This window comes from Fringilla coelebs, assembly GCF_963513975.1.
Source record: "Fringilla coelebs genome assembly, chromosome: 34".
In the NCBI taxonomy this organism is placed as follows: Eukaryota; Metazoa; Chordata; class Aves; order Passeriformes; family Fringillidae; genus Fringilla; species Fringilla coelebs.
In genome coordinates, this window is record NC_140060.1 from 685026 (window position 1) to 696941 (window position 11916).

Consider the following 11916-nt stretch of genomic DNA (forward strand, 5'->3'; position numbering starts at 1 on the left):
TGGGAGGCGCTGGATCATACTGGGAACCCCCTGGGACCGGACTGGGACACGCTGGGTCATACTGGGACAAACTGGGACCCACCAGGGCCTGAATTGGGTCATACTGGGTTATACTGGGACAAACTGGGGCTGAACTGGGACCCCTCCAGTGCCAAACTGGGTTATACTGGGACAAACTGGGACCCGCCAGGGCCTGAATTGGGACAAACTGGGCTATACTGGGACAAACTGGAGCCAAACTGGGACAGACTGGGTTATACTGGGACAAACTGGGACGCACTGGGACCCCTCCTGCGCCAAACTGGTTTATACTGGGACGCACCCGCACCAAAACCCCACCTCAAAACCAGTAAAACCCAGTAAAAACCAGTAAAACTGGGCCAGGGTATAGCCCCGCCCCCGTTCCTTTTAAGCCACGCCCCCAACAGAACGCGATGACGTCATGGTCTGGCCACGCCTTTATTGGGGTGGGGGGAAGGCACTGGGGGGAACTGGGCCAGACTGGGAGGCACTGGGACGAACTGGGAGGGACTGGGAAAGGCACTGAGGTGAACTGGGATGAACTGGGACAAACTGGGAGAGCACTGGGACAAACTGGGATGCACTGGGAGAGCGCTGGGATGAACCGGGAAAGGCACTGAGGTGAACTGGGACGAACTGGTTCTTACTGGTTCTTGGCTCCTCCAGCACCGAGGCGTTACTGGGATGGCACTGGGACATCACTGGGCCAAACTGGGATGAACTGGGAGGCACTGGGTTATACTGGGTTATACCGGTGTGTCAGACGCGGCCGGCGTGCCTCAGTTTCCCCAGCAGGCTCTGGGACTGGGACGAACTGGGATGAACTGGGATGAACTGGGAGAGGACAGGGGTGTCTATACTGGGCTGTACTGGTTTATACTGGTCTGTACTGGTGTCAGATGCGGCCGGCGTGCCTCAGTTTCCCCAGCAGGCTCTCCACACTCTCAGCCCGGTACAGCCCTGGGATGAACTGGGATGAACTGGGATGAACTGGGATGTCTATACTGGGTTATACAGGGTTATACTGGGCTGTACTGGTCTATACTGGTTTATACTGGTATCAAATGCGGCCGGCGTGCCTCAGTTTCCCCAGCAGGCTCTCCACACTCTCAGCCCTGTACAGCCCTGGGATGAACTGGGATGAACTGGGACAGGACAGGGATGGCACAGGGGTGTCTATACTGGTTCATACTGGGCTGTACTGGTCTATACTGGTTTATACTGGTGTCAGATGCGGCCGGCGTGCCTCAGTTTCCCCAGCAGGCTCTCCACGCTCTCAGCCCTGGGATGAACTGGGATGAACTGGGACGTCTATACTGGGTTATACAGGGTTATACGGGGTTATACTGGGCTGTACTGGTCTATACTGGTTTATACTGGTGTCAGATGCGGCCGGCGTGCCTCAGTTTCCCCAGCAGGCTCTCCACACTCTCAGCCCTGTACAGCCCTGGGATGAACTGGGATGAACTGGGATGTCTATACTGGGTTATACAGGGTTATACTGGGCTGTACTGGGTTATACTGGTTTGTACTGGTCTGTACAGGTATCAGATGCGGCCGGCGTGCCTCAGTTTCCCCAGCAGGCTCTCCACACTCTCAGCCCTGTACAGCACTGGGATGAACTGGGATGAACTGGGATGAACAGGGATGACACAGGGGTGTCACAGGGATGTCACAGGTTTATACTGGTCTATACTGGTCTGTACTGGTGTCAGATGCGGCCGGCGTGCCTCAGTTTCCCCAGCAGGCTCTCCACACTCTCAGCCCTGTACAGCCCTGGGATGAACTGGGATGAACTGGGATGAACTGGGACAGGACGGGGATGGCACAGGGGTGTCACAGGGATGTCACTGGTTTGAACTGGTCTATACTGGTTTATACTGGTGTCAGATGCGGCCGGCGTGCCTCAGTTTCCCCAGCAGGCTCTCCACACTCTCCACCTTCTCGCCCCCCGCCCTGGGGGGGGGCTCCTGCACCTGCAGCACCTTCAGCCGGGGGGGCCCGGCCGGCACCCCCAGCTCGGCCGCCGGGATCACCTCCAGCGGCTTCTTCTTGGCTTTCTGGGGGGAAAAATTGGGAATTTATTGGGGATTTTGGGGGGTTTGGGGAAGAAAAAAATTTGGGGATTTTTTGGGATTTTTTGGGGATTTTTTGAGGATTTTTTGGGGATTTTTTTGGGATTTTTTGGGGATTTTTTGAGGATTTTTCTTGATTTTTTCCAGATTTTTCGGGATTTTTTGGGGTTTTTTAAAGAATTTTTTTCAGATTTTTTAGGGAATTTTTTGGGGGTTTTTTGGGATTTTGGGGGGATTTTTTGGGGATTTTTCTTAATTTTTTTCAGATTTTTTGGGGATTTTTTGAGGATTGTTGGGAATTTTTTGGGGATTTTTTGGGGATTTTTGGGAGGATTTTGGGGGGATTTTGGGGGGATTTTGGAGGGATTTTTGGGATTTTTTGGGGATTTTGGGGGGATTTTTTGGAGATTTTTGGGGATTTTTTGAGGATTTTTTGGGAATTTTTGGGGGGATTTTTTAGGGATTTTTTTGCAATTTTCCAAGATTTTTGGGGGATTTTTTGGGATTTTTTGGGGATTTTTTGAGGATTTTTTGGGGATTTTGGGGGGATTTTTTGGGGATTTTTTGAGGATTTTTTGGGGATTTTTGGGGGATTTTTTGGATTTTTTTGGGGACCTTTTGGGATTTTTTAAATTTTTTTTTTCAGTTTTTTTGGGGGTTTTTTGGGGTTTTTTTGGGATTTTTTGGGGATTTTTTGAGGATTCTTCAGGATTTTTGAGGGATTTTTTGGGATTTTTTTGGGATTTTTAAAGGATTTTTTTCAGATTTTTTGGGGATTTTTTTTTTGCAATTTTTCAGGAATGTTTAGGGATTTTTTTGAGGATTTTTCTTGAATTTTTTCAGATTTTTCGGGGACTTTTTGGGGATTTTTTTTGGATTTTTGGGGGATTTTTTTTGCAATTTTTTCAGGAATTTTTAGGGATTTTTTGAGGATTTTTCTTGATTTTTTTCAGATTTTTAGGGGATTTTTCTGGGGGAATCCCCAGGAATTTGGGCATCCTGGGGATTCAGGGAATCCCCAGGGATTTGGGGGAGTCCCAGAAATTTTGGGGAGGGGTCCCAAAATCCCCCAAAATCCCCCCCAAAAAGGGCCCCAAGCATCCCGGACAACAGGTCTACCCCCATTGAACCCTATGGGAACAACCTGAATTTTGGGGAATTTCCTGGGAATTTTGGGGTTTTGGGGAATCCCCTGGGAATTTGGGAATCCTGGGGATTTGAGGAACACCCTGAGATTTGGGGGAGTCCCAGGAATTTTGGGGAGAGGTCCAAAAAATCCCCCCAAAATTCCCCCAAAAAGGGCCCCAAGCATCCCAGACAACAGGTCTACCCCCATTGAACCCTATGGGAACAACCCAAATTTAGGGGAATTTCCAGGGAATTTCAGGGATTTTGGGGAACCCCTCGGGAATTTTGGGATTTAGGGAATCCCTGGATTTGGGGAACCCCCCTGGAATTTTGGGGAACCCCGAGAATTTGGAAGAAATCCCATTCCCACTGACCCCAAGCATTCCGGACAACAGATCTACCCCCATTGAACCCTATGGGGAACCACCAGAATTCCAGGGAATTTCCCGGGAATCCCGGGGGTTTTGGTGAATCCCCTGGGAATTTGGAGATCCTGAGGATTTGAGGAACACCCTGAGATTTGGGGGAATCCCAGGAATTTTGAGGAGGGGTCCCAAAATCCCCCCAAAATCCCCCCCAAAAAGGGCTCCAGGCATCCCGGACAACAGGTCTACCCCCATTGACCCCTATGGGGAACCGCCGGAATTCCGGCGATTTTCCCGGGAATCCCGGGGTTTTTTGGGGACCCCCCCGGGGCTGAGGGGATCCAGGGGGATCCCCCCCTCACCATGATGTTGGGCAGGGTGGCGTAGCGGGGCTCGTTGAGGCGCAGGTCGGCCGTCAGCACGGCCGGCAGCCGCAGCCGCAGCGTCTCCAGGCCCCCGTCCACCTCGCGCTCCACGCGCACGGCCCCGGCCTCCAGCTGCACCCGCGAGGCAAACGTGCCCTGGGAGAGGGGTAGGGACTGGTTTGCACTGGGAGCGTCCCAGTTTGGGCTGGGGAGCATCCCAGGATGGACTGGGGAGTGTCCCAGTATGAGTTAGACCCTCCCAGTATGGGCTAAACCCTCCCAGTATGGGCTAAACCCTCCCAGGATGAGCTAGACTCGGCCAGGATGGACTGGAGGTATTAAAGTACGGACTGGGGAGCATCCCAGTTTGGACTGGGGAGCATCCCAGTATCAGTTAGACCCTCCCAGTATGGGCTAAACCCTCCCAGTATGGTCTGGGAGCCTACCAGTATGGACTACGGCTCTCCCAGTATGAGTTAGACCCTCCCAGCATGGACTGGGGTCATTCCAGTATGAGCTCGGACATTCCCAGTATGAGTTAGTCCCTCCCAGTATGGACTGCGTCCCCCCCAGTATGGGCTAAACCCTCCCAGTATGGACTGGGGCCTTCCCAGTATGGAGTGAGGCCCGTCCAGTACGGACTGGGGCCCTCCCAGTATGAGTTAGACCCTCCCAGTAAGGACTGCGGCCCTCCCAGTTTGGACTACAGCCCTCCCAGTATGGACTGGGAGCCCCGCCCCCCCCCATTTCACAGCCTTTGGGGTGAATATATCCCACAATGCCCCGCGGCGTAGGGGTGAATATATCCCACAATGCCTCGCGGTAAAGGGGTGAATATATCCCACAATGCCCCGCGGTTTAAGGGTGAATATTTCCCACACTCACCCGCGAGGGATTGTGGGATATATTCCCCCTTAAATCGCGGGGCATTGTGGGATTTATCCCCCCCTTTCCCGCGGTGCATTCTGGGATTTATCCCCCCTTTCCCGCGGTGCACTCTGGGATTTATCCCCCCCGTTCCCGCGGTGCACTCTGGGATTTATCCCCCCCTTTCCCGCGGTGCATTCTGGGATTTATCCCCCCTTTCCCGCGGTGCACTCTGGGATTTATCCCCCCTTTCCCGCGGTGCACTCTGGGATTTATCCCCCCCTTTTCTCGCGGTGCACTCTGGGATTTATCCCCCCCCTTTCCCGCGGTGCATTCTGGGATTTACCCCCCCCCCCCCGCGGTGCACTCTGGGATTTATCCCCCCCTTTCCCGCAGTGCATTCTGGGATTTATCCCCCCCGTTCCCGCGGTGCATTCTGGGATGTATCCCCCCGGAAGCGGAAGTATCCCGTGGTGCCCTGCGCGCGGCCTACCTGCGGCCAGTCCAAGATGGCGGCCAGGAGCTGCCCGGTCTGGTTGCAATCGTCATCGATGGCCTGGGGGGGAGGGGACAAGGGGGGTCTATGGGGTTCTAGAAGGTTCCATGGGGGTCTATAGGGGATCCACAGGGGTCTAGAAGGTTCCATTGGGATCTATAGGGGGATCTATAGGGGATCCATAGGGATCTAGAAGGTTCCATTTGGGTCCATAGGGGATCCATAGGGATCTAGAAGGTTCCATTTGGGTCCATAGGGGATCCATAGGGATCTAGAAGGTTCCATTGGGGTCTATAGGGGATCCATAGGGGTCTAGAAGGTTCCATTGGGATCTATAGGGGATCCATAGAGGATCCACAGGGGTCTAGAAGGTTCCATTGGGGTCTATAGGGGATCCATAGGGGTCTAGAAGGTTCCATTGGGGTCTATAGGGGATCCATAGGGGTCTAGAAGGTTCCATGGGGATTCTATAGGGGTCTAGAAGGTTCCATAGGGGCCTATAGGGGATCCATAGGGGTCTAGAAGGTTCCATCGGGGTCTATTGGGGTCTATGGGGGTCTAGAAGGTTCCATTGGGGTCTATAGGGGGATCTATGGGCGTCTAGAAGGTTCCATTGGGGCCTATAGAGGTTCTATAGGGGATCCATAGGGGTCTATAGGGGTTTATTGGGGTCTATAGGAGATCTATAGGGGTCTAGAAGGTTCCATTGGGGTCTATGGGGGATCTATAGGCGTCTATTGGGATTCTATAGGGATCAATAGAGGATCAATAAGGACCAATAGGGGATCAATGAGGATCAATAAAGGATCTATAGAGTATCTATAGGTGCCCACCTGCTTGCCCAGCAGCACCAGCTGCGGCTGCAGCCCCCCCAGACCCTCTATAAGTTACTATAGGGATCTAGAATGATCTATAGGGTATCAATAGGGATCAATAGGGGATCAATAGGTGATCAATGGGTATCTATAGGGGATCTATAGGGGATCCATAGGTGCCCACCTGCTTGCCCAGCAGCACCAGCTGCGGCTGCAGCCCCCCCAGACCCTCCATAGGTTACTATAGGGATCTAGAATGATCTATAGGGTATCAATAGGGACCAATAGGGGATCAATAGGGATCAATGAGGATCAATAAAGGATCTATAGGGTATCTATAGGTGCCCACCTGCTTGCCCAGCAGCACCAGCTGCGGCTGCAGCCCCCCCAGACCCTCCATAGGTTACTATAGGGATCTAGAATGATCTATAGGGTATCTATAGGGATCTATAGGGATCAATAGGGGATCAATACGGATCAATAGGGTATCTATAGGGTATCTATAGGTGCCCACCTGCTTGCCCAGCAGCACCAGCTGCGGCTGCAGCCCCCCAGACCCTCCATAGGTCACTATAGGGATCAATAGGGGATCTAGAACGATCTATAGGGTATCAATAGGGATCAATGGGGATCAATAAGGGATCAATACGGATCAATAGGGGATCCATAGGGTATCCATAGGTGCCCACCTGCTTGCCCAGCAGCACCAGCTGCGGCTGCAGCCCCCCCAGACCCTCCATAGGTTACTATAGGGATCTAGAATGATCTATAGGGTATCTATAGGGACCAATAGGGGATCAATAGGGGATCAATGAGGATCTATAGGGGATCTATAGGGGATCTATAGGTGCCCACCTGCTTGCCCAGCAGCACCAGCTGCGGCTGCAGCCCCCCCAGACCCTCCATACGTTACTATAGGGATCTAGAATGATCTATAGGGTATCTATAGGGATCTATAGGGATCAATAGGGATCAATAAGGGATCAATACGGATCAATAGGGATCAATAGGGTATCTATAGGGTATCTATAGGTGCCCACCTGCTTGCCCAGCAGCACCAGCTGTGGCTGCAGCCCCCCCAGACCCTCCATAGGTTACTATAGGGATCTAGAATGATCTATAGGGTATCAATAAGGATCAATAGAGTATCAATAGGGATCAATGAGGATCAATAGGGTATCTATAGGGTATCTATAGGTGCCCACCTGCTTGCCCAGCAGCACCAGCTGCGGCTGCAGCCGCTGCACCAGCCCCGCCAGCGCCGTCGCCACCTCGCGGGGCCCCGGGGCCGCCCCCTCCCCCACCTCGGCCAGCACGGCCCGGTCGGCGCCCATGGCCAGGGCGGTGCGGAGGGTCTCCTGTGGGCAGGAAGGGGTTAAAATGTCCTGAAATGGCCCAAAATCAACCCAGAAATCAACCCAAAAAAAACCCCATCAAAATAGCCCAAAATTAACCCAAAATCAGCCACGGCCAGGGCGGTGCGCAGGGTCTCCTGCGGGCAGGAAGGGGTTAAAGAGAGACCCAAAATTCCCCGAAATCCACCCAAAAATCAACCCCAAAAAAACCCCCATCAAAATAGCCCAAAATTAACCCAAAATCAGCCACGGCCAGGGCGGTGCGGAGGGTCTCCTGCGGGCAGGAAGGGGTTAAAAACAGACCCAAAAATACCCCAAAAAAGGGCTCAAAAATGACCCCAAAAATACAAAAAAAACCCACAAAAATAACCCATAAATCAGCCCAAAACACCCGCCCTAAAATAGCCAAAAATTACCCCAAAATCGCCCCCAAATCACCCCAAAATACCCAAAAAATGCCCCCCAAAATCTCAAATTTACCCCCAAAACGTTAAAACTACCCAAAAATGACCTTTTTTAAAAGTGTCCCAAAATACCTCAAAATACCCCCAAAGAGACCCAAATAAATGCCAAAAAATCCCCCCCACAAACCCCCAAAGTGACCCCCCAAAAATCCCAAATTTATCCCAAAACACCCCCAAAAACGCCCCCAAGAAACCCCAAACCAACCCAAAGCCACCCCAGGTGCCCCCAGGTGTGCCCAGGTGTGCCCAAAACCCCAAATTTTCCTCCAAAACCCCATTATTTTTACAAATTTTCACCCAATTTTTGCCATTTTCCCCCATTTTAGTGCCCTCAGGTGTGCCCAGGTGTGCCCAAACCCCAATTTCCCCCATAAAATCCCCATTTTTTCACTGATTTTCGCCCAATTTTCGCCGTTTCGCCCCAGTTTTCACCCTCCCAGGTGTGCCCAGGTGTGCTCAGGTGTGTTCAGGTGGGTCCAGGTGCCCCCAGGTGTGCCCAGGTGTGCCCAAAAACCCATTTTTCCCTATAAATTTCCCATTTTTTCACCGATTTTCACCCAGTTTTCGCCCCCCCAGCTGTGCCCAGCTGTGCCCAGGTGTGCCCGGCTCACCTGGCTGGCCTTGGTGCCCAGGCTGGCGGCGATGACCTCGGCGGCCGCGCCCGCCTCGCGCAGCCGCACCGCCTCCTCCAGGGCGATCTCGCAGAAGGGGTTCAGCGAGTGCTTCACGCCCTGCGTCTGCACCCCGCCCCCGCCGGGCGCCACCCGCACCTGCCGGGCACACCTGGCGGGGCTCAGGGCGGGCACCGCCCCCGGGGGGCACCGGGGAGGGGGTGGGGAGGGGGTTTGGGGGGAAAAATGGGGGTTTGGGGTTGTTCGGGTGTGATTGGGTGTGGCCAGGTGTGGCCAGGTGAGTGCCCAGGTGTGGCCAGGTGTGCCCAGGTGAGCCCAAGTGAGCCCAGGTGTGCCCAGGTGTGCCCAGGTGAGTGCCCAACCCCTCAGTCCATAAATGTTGCCAGGTTTGGGGATTTCATGAGCACTTTGGGGGGATTTTTGGGAGGTTTGGAGGTTGCCAGGTGTGCCCAGGTGTGCCCAGGTGAGTGTCCAGGTGTGTCCAGGTGAGCACCCGACACTCCCTGTCCATAAATGCCCTGAGGATTTGGGATTTTTGGCGGATTTTGGGGGTTTTTGGGAGGTTTTGAGGGTTGGCAGGTGTGCCCAGGTGTGCCCAGGTGTGTGCCCGACTCCCTAGCCCAGAAATGCCCAGAGAATTTGGGAGGATTTGGGATTTTTTTGGGGTTTTGGGAGGTTTGAGAGTAGGCAGGTGTGCCTAGGTGTGCCCAGGTGAGCGCCCGCCCCCCCAGCCCAAAAATGCCCAGAGAATTTAGGATTTTTGGGGGGATTTGGGGGTTTTTTGAGGTTTTTTGGAGGTTTTGAGGGTTGGCAGGTGTGCCCAGGAGTGCCCAGGTGTGCCCAGGTGAGCACCCGACACTCCCAGTCCATAAATGCCCAGAGAATTTGGGATTTTTTTGGGATTTTTTGGGGTTTTTGGGAGGTTTTGAGGGTTCCCAGGTGTGCCCAGGTATGCCCAGGTGTGCCCAGGTGAGTGCCCAACCCCCCCAGTCCATAAATGCCCAGAGAATTTGGGATTTTTTTGGGATTTTTGGGGGATTTTTTGGGGTTTTGGGAGGTTTTGAGGGTTGCCAGGTGTGCCCAGGTGTGCCCAGGTGTGCCCAGGTGAGTGCCCAACCCCCCCAGTCCATAAATGCCCAGAGGATTTGGGATTTTTGGGGGATTTTTGGAGGTTTTGGGAGGTTTGGAGGGTTGCCAGGTGTGCCCAGGTGTGCCCAGGTGTGCCCAGGTGAGTGCCCGACCCCCCAGTCCATAAATGTCACCAGGTTTTGGGATTTAATGGGAATTTTGTGGGGATTTTGGGGTTTTTTGGGGGGTTTGAGGGTTGCCAGGTGTGCCCAGGTGAGTGCCCTCCCCCTCAGTCCAAAAATGCCCAAAGAATTTGGGAAGTTTGGGATTTTTGGGGATTTTTGGGGCTCTCTGGGCGGTGCCAGCCTCGTTGGGGGTTGGGTGGGTTCGGGTGTGCCCAGGTGTGCCCAGGTGTGTGCCCAGGTGTGCCCAGCCCCCCCAACCCCCCCCCCCAAAACGCCAAATTCGGGAATTTTGGGGCTCTGGGGGCGGTGCCAGCCGCGGAGGGGGTGGGGCGGGTTGGGGGGTGCCCAGGTAGGTGCCAGCTGTGCCCAGGTGTGCCCAGGTGTGCCCAGGTGTGCCCAGGTGTGCCCAGGTGTGCCCTTACCTTGACGGCGAAGTCAATGACGCGCTTCACCCCCACGAGCACGCGCAGCGCCGCCATTGCTGCCAGGCCACGCCCCCTGCCCCGGAAGCCACGCCTACAGCTCGTATAACCCGGTGACGTAATGCCGGCAGCGACGCCACGCCCACTGGCGATCGCATGACGTAATTGCGTAATCAAACCACGCCCATTGACGTAATGTAGGATGTGTGGGGGCGTGGCCTGAACGCCCGGACCGAATTTTTGGGGTTTTTGGGGGAATTTTCTTCGGATTTTTGAATACTTTGGAGAATATTTGGAGATTTTTTTCGGGAGGATTTTTTGGGGTCTTTTAAAGGAAATTTTGGGATTCTGAGCGGTTTTTTAAGGGAAATGTCGTGATTTTAAAAGGAATTTGCGGGGGATTTTTTGGGTTTTCGGGGTTTTTTTTGGGGACGTTTTGAGGATTTTTTGGGGATTTTTTTTATTTTACGACCTTCCGGCTCGGCGCATGCGCGAAGCGTTCTCAGACAGGCCACGCCCCCTTTCCCCTCAGGCCCCGCGCGCGCGGGCGGGAGGGGCGGGAAAGGAACCGGAAGCGGCCTCAGGAGCCCTCAGGTGCTCCGGGAACCCCAAAAAGCTCCCCGGGAACCCGAAAAACCTCCCGGTAACCCCAAAATCCTCCCCGGGAACCCGAAAAACCACCCGGTAACCCCAAAATCCTCCCCGGGAGCTGCTCGGGGCTTCCGAGATCCCCACAAACCTCTCCGGGATCCCCTCAGGACCCCTCAGGAACCTCCGGGACCCCTAAAAACCTCCCCGGGACCCTCAGGGCCCTCCCCGGGACCCCTCAAGACCCTCCAGGAGCCCTCAAGACCCTCCGGGAGCCCTCAAGACCCTCCGGGAGCCCTCAAGACCCTCCGGGAGCCCCTCAAGACCCTCCGGGAGCCCTCAAGACCCTCCGGGACCCCTCAAGACCCTCCGGGACCCCTCAGGACCCTCCGGGACCCCTCAAGACCCTCCGGGAGCCCCTCAAGACCCTCCGGGACCCCTCAAGACCCTCCGGGACCCCTCAGGACCCTCCGGGACCCCTCAAGACCCTCCGGGAGCCCTCAAGACCCTCCGGAGCCCCTCAGGACCTTTCGGGACCCCTCAGGAGCCTCCGGGACCCCCTCAAGACCCTCCGGGAGCCCCTCAAGACCCTCCGGGAGCCCTCAGGACCCTCCCCGGTACCCCCTCAGGACCCTCCGGGCCCCCCCCGGGACCCTCCGGGACCCCTCAAGACCCTCCGGGACCCCTCAGGAGCCTCCGGGACCTTTCAGGAACCTCCGGGACCCCTCGAGACCCTCCGGGAGCCCCTCAGGAGCCACCGGGAACCCCTCAGGAGCCTCCGGGTCGTCCCCGGGACCCCCTCAGGACCCTCCGGGACCCCTCAGGAACCTCCGGGAGCCCTCAACACCCTCCGGGACCCCCTCAACACCCTCCGGGAGCCCCTCAAGAACCTCCGGGACCCCTCAAGACCCTCCGGGAGCTCCTCAGGATCTTTCGGGAGCCCCTCAGGACCCTCCGGGTCGTCCCCGGTACCCCCTCAGGACCCTCCGGGACCCCTCAGGAACCTCCGGGAGCCCTCAAGACCCTCCGGAGCCCCTCAGGAAACTCCGTGACCCCCTAAGGACCCTCAG

The 11916-nt window shown here is 55.3% G+C and overlaps 2 protein-coding genes across 2 annotated transcripts; one reads left to right on the forward strand and one right to left on the reverse strand.

Moving 5' to 3' along the window:
• Positions 1-446: 446 nt before the first annotated feature.
• On the reverse strand, positions 447-10357 carry ETFB (electron transfer flavoprotein subunit beta). The gene is made up of 6 exons (XM_084224180.1): positions 10259-10357; positions 8563-8721; positions 7338-7490; positions 5315-5377; positions 3952-4110; positions 447-2081 (listed from the first exon to the last, which is right to left on the reverse strand). The coding sequence occupies exons 1-6, from the start codon at positions 10313-10315 to the stop codon at positions 1908-1910; spliced, it is 765 nt and encodes a 254-aa protein (XP_084080306.1). The 5' UTR covers positions 10316-10357; the 3' UTR covers positions 447-1907.
• A 159-nt stretch (positions 10358-10516) lies between these two features.
• On the forward strand, positions 10517-11898 carry LOC311164639 (uncharacterized protein; the record flags this gene model as incomplete). Its single annotated transcript, XM_084224167.1, has 3 exons — positions 10517-10901; positions 11017-11463; positions 11557-11898. Exons 1-3 carry the CDS (start codon positions 10746-10748, stop codon positions 11896-11898), a joined length of 945 nt encoding a protein of 314 aa, XP_084080293.1. The 5' UTR covers positions 10517-10745.
• Positions 11899-11916: the final 18 nt, after the last annotated feature.

What these genes read in the sequence shown, in the direction of transcription:
- ETFB (XM_084224180.1), bottom strand. Translation starts at nt 10,315, where the DNA reads ATGGCGGCGCTGCGCGTGCTCGTGGGGGTGAAGCGCGTCATTGACTTC. An exon ending in TGGGCACCAAGGCCAGCCAG is followed by an intron (nt 7,491 to 8,562) that starts GTGAGCCGGGCA and finishes TCCTGCCCACAG; the next exon opens with GAGACCCTCCGCACCGCCCT. An exon ending in CCACCCTGCCCAACATCATG is followed by an intron (nt 2,082 to 3,951) that starts GTGAGGGGGGGA and finishes TTTTCCCCCCAG; the next exon opens with AAAGCCAAGAAGAAGCCGCT.